The 10,440-nt window shown below is 45.8% G+C and overlaps 1 protein-coding gene across 1 annotated transcript in view; it reads left to right on the top strand.

The window, feature by feature from the left end:
• Positions 1-5,545: 5,545 nt before the first annotated feature.
• Positions 5,546-10,440, top strand: part of DHCR24 (24-dehydrocholesterol reductase) — a 29,289-nt gene continuing 24,394 nt past the window's right edge. Inside the window, exons 1-2 of the mRNA XM_019742880.3 lie at positions 5,546-6,157; positions 9,980-10,135. Of these exons, the coding sequence (XP_019598439.1) occupies positions 5,927-6,157; positions 9,980-10,135 (387 nt within the window). The 5' untranslated portion in view covers positions 5,546-5,926. The remainder of the gene's footprint in view (positions 6,158-9,979; positions 10,136-10,440) is intronic.

The raw sequence follows: 10,440 nt of genomic DNA, 5'->3' as shown, positions 1-10,440 counted from the left end.
TGTGCCTTGCAAAAGAACAGTTTGCAAAGATAACGAGCAGTTATTATGACTACTGGACTGATGCACTGGACTGAAAATTAAAAACATTGTTTAGAATTAATATCACTATGTTATGTTATCTGTACCAATAGAAATGCCTTCCTTCTAGTGATGTAACTATTCCCCTTTCCCTTCTCATAAATACCCCTCGCCTTTGTCCACTAACTGGAACACTATTTGGGCTTCTGCCTGAATCCATGCATCCTAAATAGCTATTCTTACTGACCTCAAATAAACATTTGTTGCCTCTCACTTTGGAAGGCCTTTTGATTTTTAAGTTAACATGGGTTTCAATATATGAATTTGGGGGGATACAAGCATTCAGTCATCTTTTCTCCTACTTTTCTCATCTTTTCTCCTACTCTACCCAACCTATATTCTCCACCTTGTTGGTAAACATCCCCATCTGCTTTGTCATCCGAGCAAAATACCCAGAAACCATCCCAGACTCCTCTTCTGCTTTTCCCTACCTTCTCCAATATCTCTCAAACTTTTCACTTATTTTCCACTTCTCCTAGTACTACCTTAGTTTTGTAATTTCATCACTTCTCAGCTGCATTCTTATTACGTCCTCCTACCTGGCCTCAGTTCTGCTCACTGATTCTTTTTCCTTTCTGCAACCAGAGCCATTGTTAAAAGGTGGGGGTGAACAAGGCACTTTCTCTTCTAAAATGTGCTAGTTGTTCCCCATTGTCTACACTGTACAGGATAAGTTCCTTTCAGTTGCCCAGATACCACGTCCTTCTGCGCTTTTGCACATGGCATTCCTCTGCTGGAATGTTCTTCCTTTAAACTCAAATGCTTTACCTGGCTAACTCCTATTCATCCCGGGACCATCACATAGTCATCAATGTGTCTCTGTTTAGTTATCAATTCTTCTCAGAAGCCTTCCTGGACTCTGTGTGTGTGTGTGTGTGTGTGTGTGTGTGTGTGTGTGTGCGCGTGCGCACCTCATGTGCTTCCGTAGTACCCTCTAATTCCTTATCAGAGTACTTAACACATTGATTTATCATTACTTATTGATTTGTCTAGATCTCCACGATGATCTGTCAGGGTCTGGCCTGTGCCTAGTTCATTACTGTAACCCCAGTACTTTGCACAATTCCTGCATATTAATAATCACTGAATGAATCTGCTGCAAATACAGGTAATTTCCATCTAAAATTTATTCCCTTTCTTTTGCTGTACGTTGCTGCACCTGATAGAGCACCAGAACCATGGCCATTCCAGCTATCCTCAGGAAAGCTGACCTAGGAAACACAGAGTAGGCAGAAGAGAGGAAGCACTGTGTCTGTCAAGATGTCATTGAGCCAATGAATTAACCAACTCTGGGTCAACCTACATTCAGACTACTTTCTATATGAGAAACTAATCACCCTTGTTGTTGCAGCTCTTTCACTTACATGCAGCCAAATCATCACAAGTTAGACTGTGTGAATGAATGAATGAATGAATGAATGACTCCATCCAATTGCATAAGAAAGCCAACTCCCCTAGAATCGAGTTCAAGTCTTGTCTTGGAGACTTCAAAAACTGTTTAACGTTCTTTAAAAATTCGAAGTAATAAGGTAATAAAATCTTGATTATCTGGAAGTTAGCATATTATAGTTTTCTAGTTTTTTAGGTGAAAGCTACCCTTTGCAAGGGAAAAGAACCTCTTATTAGGGCTTTTATTAAACAAACAAACAACAACAACAAAACAAAGAAAATGTTCTTAGAGAAGTTTCAGAGTCAATATGCATTCAATTCAATCTCCTCAGTGTTAATGTGCATGAGCATAGCTTGGAGACTTTTTAAAAAGCCCATTCCTGGGCTTCACCTCTGGAGACTTAGATGCAATGGGATGTGGTGGAGTCCAGGATTCCACATTTCAGCCAGCATTCTGATGTGGCTGGTCTGCAGACCATACACACTTCAACAAGCCCTATTCTAAAACTTCCACTCTATATCTATGGGACTGAACCCTTAGAAATAGTGTTTCACCCAAAAATCAGGGAGCAGATTCAACTGATGGAAAGACCCAAAGGACAGGAGCCCTATCTTGACTTGTCTATTTACCAGAATAAGACACTGATCAGGCAAGTCACTTAATCTGTCTGTGTCTCAATGTCCCCATTTATTAAAAACAACATGGATTAATATTTCTCTGCACTGCCATCCCTCAGAATAGTTGTAAAGACCAAGGATCTCAGTAGATGTACTGTACAAATCTGAGAAAATGCTCTTTGTTAGAACTCTGGTGTTTATTTAGCTCCTTAATAAAAAAAAATTGTGTTCATTAGGCTTTAGTCATTAGGAAAGAAATGGGGACTCACATGTTAAAAAAAATTGCTACATTTTGCTTAATTTCCAGTTAACCTGAGAACTTGTTAACCAGAACATCCTATTTCTAAGCATTCTAACTGACTGAGTTTTCATGCAAATAATGTACTAACAGTGGGTATTTATTAGCATTCATAGGTAGACTCCCTGTCAAAGGGAGCTGCCTTGACTTGGGCAACAATTAATGGGCACAACAACCCACAGAATGGGAAAAAATATTTGCAAACCATATATCTGATATGGGATTAATACCCACAATATAAAGAGAACTCCTAAAACTCAACGACAACAACAAAAAAACAACAACAAACAACCTGGTTCAAAAATGGGTAAAGGATTTCAATAGACATTTCTCCAAAGAAGATATATGCAGGCCAAAAATCACATGAAAATATGCTCAGCATCACTAATTAGGAAAAAGTAAATCAAAACTACAGTGAGATACCACATCACACCCATTAGGATGGCTACTATAAAAAAACAAAAAACAAAAACAAACAAACAAAAAAACCAGAAAGCCACAAGTGTTGGCAAAGATGTGGAGAAATAGGAATCTTTGTGTGCACTGTTGGTGGGAATGTAAAATGACAGCCTCTGTGGAAAACAGTATGGTAGTTTCTCAGAAAAGTTAAACATAGAATTATCACAAAACCCAGCAATTCCACTTCTGGGTAAATACCCAAAAGAATTGAAAACAGGATCTTGAAAAGATATTTGTACACCCATGTTCATAACTGCATTATTCATAGTCGCTAAAAAATGGAAGCAACTCAAGTGTTCATTGATAGATGAATGGATAAGTAAAATGTGGTACATACAATGGGATATTATTCGGCCTTAAAAAGGAAGGAAATTCTGCAATATACTATAACATGGATGAACCTTGAGGACATTATACTAAGTGAAATAAGCCAGTCACAAAAAGACAAATACTGTATGATTCCACTTATATGAGATACTTAGAGTGGTCAAAATCATAGTCAGAAAGTAGAATGGTGGTTGCCAGGGCCTAGAGGGAGGGGGGATGGGGAGCTATTGTTTAAAAGTATAGTTTCAGTTTTGCAAGATGAAAAGAAGGTGATGGCTACACAACAATGTGAATTATTTAATACCATTGAACTGCACACTTAAAAATAATTAAGATGGTAATTGTTATGTTATGTGTATTTCACCACAATAAAAAAAAACTACTTAAAAAAACATTGATGGGGCCAAGATTACATACTGCCTGATCTCACTCATGTGACCTTCTGGAAAAAACAAAAGATAGTACAGAGAACAGAGCAGTGGGTGCCGGGGGGTAGGGGAGGGGAAAGGACTGGACTACAAAGGAGTCCTGGAGGAAGTTATTTGAGGAGTTGGAACTATTCTGTATCCTCATTTTGTTGGTTAGAAGAACCCTCACACGTGCTAACATTCATAATCTGTACATTAGATAAGCACTTCAACTATACGTTAACTTAAAAAAATAAAATTAATTGACCCAACTCACAGTAACTGTTTTCCTTGCCCAGATAATAGCAATCCAAAGGGTTGGAGTTCATGGAGAGAGAAAAGAAGAATCAGAGCTACAGTAGAGTGGGCAGGAAGGGAGAATGAGAATATGCATGCTGGGTAAACAATTGTCCTGAGTATTTTTTCACTTTTATTCTTGGAGAGTTGTCCCCTAAAGATCAGTCTTATTTATTTCTTGGGGCTTCCTCCTCCTCTTCCCAACTGTAAAACTATTCTGATTATCAGTAATTTCTGTTGTTTGTCCTACAAGGCACTCAACACTTTGGTGCAATGTTAATTTTTAGGTTGAATTTTACTTTCCAGATTACCTCATTCCCCAACAATGCTGATGATGGTTAAGCTTTCAAAGCAAAGCCCTCTCTACCAGTTCCAACGTTGTAATTCAGACAGAACCAGGGAAAAGGCATTTTTCAGTGTCTCTCCTCTTTACACTTCAAATGCCCCTCTTAATCAAAGCTGCTAGAAATATGGGAGACAAATCTGTAATTTTTCATTTTTTAGTAGCCACCTTAAAAACATGAAGCAAGAGAAATCAATTTTAATACTGTTTTATTTAACCCAATATATCAAAATGTTATCATTTCAACATGTCATCCATATAAAAATTATTAGATATTTTGCATTCTTTTTTGCACTCCGGCTTTGAGATCCAATGTGTATTTTGCCCTTAAAGTCGCAATTTGGACTAGCCACATACCAAGCCCAACAGTTAAACAGCCTCTCATTATTTGGACTTTAATCATTATTGAATGTTTGAGCCTCTGCCTCCATTCTTCATTCACTGATTGGTCAGCAAACACTGGAGGGTCTACTATGCACCAAGCATTATGCTGGAAACTGGAAATAAAAAACCAAAGGAGACATTGATTGGCCTAAAGCTCAGTCTGTGAGGGTGGGAGACACAAAGGGGCGATTATAAAATAATGCGAAGGAATTATGACATATATGCACTCTATCTTATGAGCACCTGAAAGGGTAAGGAAGTGCCGTAAATGTTATTTTAGAAGTGGTCCTGGGCTGGCTTCAAGGATGTGTAATGTTAGCTCTATGAAGGGGTATGGGAAAGGGCATTCCAGAGGTGCCAGCTTGAGCAAAGGCACTCAAACAAGGGAGCATGGGTCCCAGGGAACATCCTAAGAGTACATATTGGAGCAAAAATGAAACAGGAAAGTGAATACGTAAGCAACCCCAGTAACGGGGTTTGGTAGGTTGTTTGGCTTGTAAAATAAAAATCTCCTACATGTCCTAAAATTTCAAAAGAAGAGAAATGCAAATGACACCGGATTTAGGCTTTGGCCAGTAACAGTCGCCGTTCCTCTGGAGTGACTGGGTGCTCCACGAGGGCAGAGCCATCTGCTTTGCTCACCACCCTACCCCAGGGCCTGCCACATTGCCAGGCACAGGGTGGGTGCTAGAGGGTTTACAAGAGCTAGAGGTTTCTCCTTCATTCTCTCCCCTCCAGTCCTCCCCATGCAGCAGAGTGGGAAAGGGGAAAGGGCAATAGCCAGACAAGGAATCTCCGCTTAACCGCGGGGCGCCCCTGCCCCACGCCTCGGGAGGTAACTCAACGCTTGACCGCTTCACGCGCCTCTCGCGGAGGCGCCATCTAAGGGGCGGGGGAGGAGAGAGCAGCCGCGCCCCTCGGCTGAGGCTGACGGGCGGGACCCGCAGCCCCGCAGGATCCGAGGCACGAGTCTGGCAGCCCGCGCCGCTGCAGACCCCACGATGCAGAGCGCTGGGGACCCCACCAGCGCGCAGGTTCCCGTCCACCCCTCCCCGCGCTTTGGCAAGAAGAGGGTGGAGCGGCATGACACCCGCAGCCAATAAAAGCAGCGGGTTCCTGGTCCGATCTCCGATGCGGCTCGCCATTGGTCGCCACCCAGGTCTCGGCCCACCGAACCTTTGCGACCCGAGCCAATCGCGAGTCGGCGAGGCGACCCCCAGCTCCCTAGAAGCCGGCTGCCGGCGCAGGCGAGCGCGGCGCGGCTGGCGGTGACAGAGGACGAGAGCTAGCATCCCCTCCCCCTCGAGGCGCGCCGCCGGCCTCACCATGGATCCCGCGGTGTCGCTGGCCGTGTGCGCGCTGCTCTTCCTACTCTGGATCCGCGTGAAAGGGCTGGAGTTCGTGCTCATCCACCAGCGCTGGGTGTTCGTGTGCCTCTTTTTGCTGCCGCTGTCGCTCATTTTCGACATCTACTACTACGTGCGCGCCTGGGTGGTGTTCAAGCTCAGCAGCGCGCCGCGCCTGCACGAGCAGCGCGTGCGGGACATCCAGAAACAGGTGAGCGTCCCCGGACGGGCGCCGGAGCCCCGGGCTCGCGGGACAGGGCCTTGTGCGAGCACAGCGGGGCGCGAAGCGCGGAGTGGTGTTTGGTGTAGGGGGAACCCAGACTGCAAGGAGGAGGTGGGTTTGAGGGGGATTTGAACTCAATAAAAATGTGATGGTTGGGGCTTCCCGGGAAGGGAATGGAGTAAGCAAAGGCATGGAGGGAACAGAACGTTGCTCTGCTGTTTATGGGGTGCTCGGGTACCCGGAGGGATATAAAGAATCCTAAGATAGGGGGAGGTGGGCAGCGCACAGGTAGTTGTTATTAGGCCCCAGCGATTTCAGAGGAGGGAGGGCTTCCGGGAGGTGGAGCTGGCACTAGAGACTGGAAAGTAGGGGAAATGATTGGGGGAAGGTGTATCGGGTGGAGGATCCGTTGTGAGCGACGGTAGAGAGGGGGAGAAAGTTGAAAAGTGAGTTTGGAGCTTGGCTGGGGAGAAGCCTTGAGTTTGGGGTTTACTATGTAGCAGCAAGGAGCTTTTGACACCTTTGCGATAAGGGACCGAAGTGGCAAGGTGGTGCATAGCCAGGGTGAGGAGGTAATAATAGCAATGGTATTATTGCAGTGGGGGCCAGGCACTCACTCCTGGACAAGGCATTCATCTACCTCCCGGTAACTGTCCATCCTCCCCTGTGTCAGTGCCCACAGAGCCTGCCCTGCTGCTGCCTTCTCCCACGGAGGGGCTGCATGGGCATCGAGCCTGGGCAGGTTCTTGGCTCCCTCTGTCCCTCTTTGTGTTCGTCTCTTAACTGGAGTCAGGTTGCAAAGAGCTTCTGTTTCTTGCTGCCCCTCTCACCGCAGGTGTAGCAGTCCCCATGTTCTGTTTGCACTGTGTTGAGTGCTGCAAGCAAGAGCATGAAGATGGATACTGAGAGGATCCCCATGAGGGGGGAGACGCTTGGGGGGTTGGGGAATGCAGCATCTGGAAGTGCTTTGCTTGGGCTGCCCTGGGTTTTGCTGGTCCCAGTCACAGCTCCGGAACCCTTCCTACCCTTCCTCCCCAACTGCACCCTCTTTCGTAGCTCTTTCCATGCATTCAGATTCTCCATTTACCTGCTTGTCTCTCCCAACAGAATGGGAGCTCCTGGAGGGCAGGGACTGGTGTCACACTCACCTCTGCCCCAGAGCAGTCCAGTGAGCACTTGTTTACCTAAACTCAACCAAAGGGCTCACTGTGCACACCCTGTACCACTGATGTCCATTATTTCTAATCCTTACAGCAACCCTGGTAGGTCTTGTACCTATTCTACAGATGGGAAAAGTTGAAGTTCCAAGTATAAATCAGTACTCAAGATGATGGGGCTGGAACCCAAGTCAGCTGATTTCAGAACTTGAACTCTGACATTTTTTCTTTCCCATCCCATCCCATACCATCCTGTAGGTCTGGTTCTTTTGCCTCACACCTGGCGTGTTGTAATTAGCTACCAGAGTAGTTCCCCCTTCTTGGGCCCTCCCCACCTCTCTTTGGCCTACACGCAGTCACAAGGACTACTTTCCACAGCATTGCTTCCTTGTCCAAAATCTTGGTTGGATCCAATCCAACCCTTATTTCAGGCTTTATGGCTTCCCCATTCACTTCATGTTGTGTGGCCCACCCTCCAGCTTGAATGCAATACTCCAATCCATTCCCCACACCTCTGAGCTTATATTACATACTGGGACTGCAGAGTCATGCAGGGATAAGGCCTGCTTGGTCATGGAATCCCACATCTCGTGTCTTCACCTCTACTCACAGGAATCCATTCCTCAATAACTCCCTACCGTCGGACACCTCTACTTCCCGTGGCACCCTGGCTTCCGATTATAGGAAAGTTCTTCCCTGTCTTGAGTTGTTTGCCTGAATAGCTTCAATGCAAACTCCTCCAGGATTCTTGGTTGCAAATGATAGAAACTCAGCTCAGACTGTTGACCAAAATAAAGGGTGGACTTTATTGACCCAGTTCTTGAAAAGTCCCAGAGTAAAACTGGCTCAGGCATGACTGGATCTAGGATCTTCTGTCTCCATCTTTCCGTCCGTCTGCCATCTCTTGGCTGTACTTTCCTCTGGGTTGACTTCATGCTCAGGCTGTCTCCCTGCACCACACACTACTCCCTAACAGTTTCTGGCTTATATCCAATCAGCTTAGCAGCCCCCTACAGCAAGTGCCTCTCCATGAACGGTCTTATTGACTTGACTTGGATCATAGGCCCATCCCTGAATCAGTCACTATGGCCAAGAGGATGGAGTCAGACCTCAGTCATGTGCCCACCTCCTGGGGTACGGGGAGAATCAGCATCACTTGAACCAAAGAAAGTTGGGAGTGTTAGAAGCAGATGAAGAGGGAATGGATGGTCACAGGTCATAGTGACAGACAGCCACCTCCCTGCCCTTGTCCGTCTCAGCAGGAAGGGAACACTTCCTTCCATGTTACTGATGGCTTGTTGTCTCCTGGGCTTTTTGTTCTCTGTACCCTGGTCACTTATCATAGAGGTTTTTCAAAAGTTCTTCCTTCATTAGCTTGGTGGTCTTTCTCTGCCCCAAGTGATACATGAGTTAACACATGCAAATATTGAGAACGGGGCTTGGCACATAACAAACCTCGGTTTGCGTTAGCTATTACTCTGTTGACTGTATATATATATATATATATATATATATATATATATATATATATATGTATGTGTATATATATATATATATATATATATATATATATATATATATAAACTTTTTTTTTAAAGACCAATGAAAGTAAGAGCTTATTCTTTTTTTTTTTTTTAAATTGGGGAAGGGATACAGGACTTTATTGGGGAATAGTGTGTACTTCCATGAAGTCAACTTGTTGTCCTTTCAATCTTAGTTGTGGAGGGTGCCGTTCAGCTTCAAGTTGTTGAACTTTTCAGTCTTAGTTGTGGAGGGCGCAGCTCAGCTCCAGGTCCAGTTGCCTTTGATAGTTGCAGGGGGCGCAGCCCACCATCCCTTGCGGGAGTTGAACCGGCAACATTGTGATTGAGAGGATGCGTGCCAACCACTGAGCCATCTGGGAGCTCAGTGGCAGCTCAGCTCATGGTGCCATGTTCAATCTTAGTTGCAGGGGGCGCAGCCCACCATCCCTTGTGGGACTCGAGGAATTGAACTGGCAACCTTGTGGTTGAGAGCCCACTGGTCCATGTGGGAATCGAACCAGCAGCCTTCGGAGTTAGGAGCACAGAGCTCCAACCGCCTGAGCCACCCGGCCGGCCCTACTCTGTTGACTGTTAATACAAGCCCATCTGTTTTTCTAAAAGTCAGATAGTTCTGGCTGTTAATCTGGGCTCTATCCTTCACTGGTTGTGTGACCTGGGCAAGTTACTTTGCCTTCCAGTTTTCTCGTCTGCAAAAGGGGATCATCCCTACCTCCTGGGGTTGTTGTGAGAATTAAATGAGATGGTGTACAACAGGCGCCTGGCACAGTGGGGTTACCTAGTAAATGATTATCATTTTTATGGTTGCTGTTATTACCATTACAAAACCTTTCCTGAATTTCCCAGTTAGAGTTCATGTTTTCAAAACATGATGACTCGGTATTCTAGCTCTTCATTCTTTGTGGTGTGGCAACACCTGTCTTTTCTGTTGGCCTCACTAGCCTGGGAGGTTCCAGAGGGTAGAGCCAGTGAGCCTGAAAGAAAGCAAGAGCGCAGTAAATGTTGGCTGAAAGTGAAGGCCTCCTTCCCAGCTCCCTCTCCTGAAAGCAAGGCTTCAAGCTGCTCTGGGGACTCTGGGGAGGGCTAGCTCAGCCTCTGTTCTATGGTTGCAGGTGCGAGAATGGAAGGAACAGGGCAGCAAGACCTTTATGTGTACAGGGCGCCCCGGCTGGCTCACCGTCTCACTCCGGGTTGGGAAGTACAAGAAGACACACAAAAATATCATGATCAACATGATGGACATTCTGGAGGTGGACACCAAGAAACAGGTGAGCAGGGCATGGTTCCCAGACTGTGTGAGTGGGCGGGGCATTGCCCCAGTGCAAGTGACTCACAGGGAAATAATTTCAGCCAAGGGCATTCCAGGGTACACAGGTCTGACACCGCTGGTCATCACAGAAGGCTCTGCCCACCACTGCCATCCTCCAGAGCCTCACACCTTTGGAAGAGATTGGTCGTAGCCCCACTTCACAGGTGGGCAGACTGAGAGTTCAAGGGGATTCTTTGATTATCTGCAGTTCCACAGAAAGAGAGGGATGGGCATATCATGGGCAAAAATGACACACAAGGCTTC

The sequence above is a fragment of the Rhinolophus sinicus genome, chromosome 14 (genome assembly GCF_057876585.1).
Source record: "Rhinolophus sinicus isolate RSI-liver-muscle chromosome 14, RSI-T2T, whole genome shotgun sequence".
Lineage (NCBI taxonomy): Eukaryota > Metazoa > Chordata > Mammalia > Chiroptera > Rhinolophidae > Rhinolophus > Rhinolophus sinicus.
This window is presented reverse-complemented; position numbering and strand designations above follow the sequence as displayed.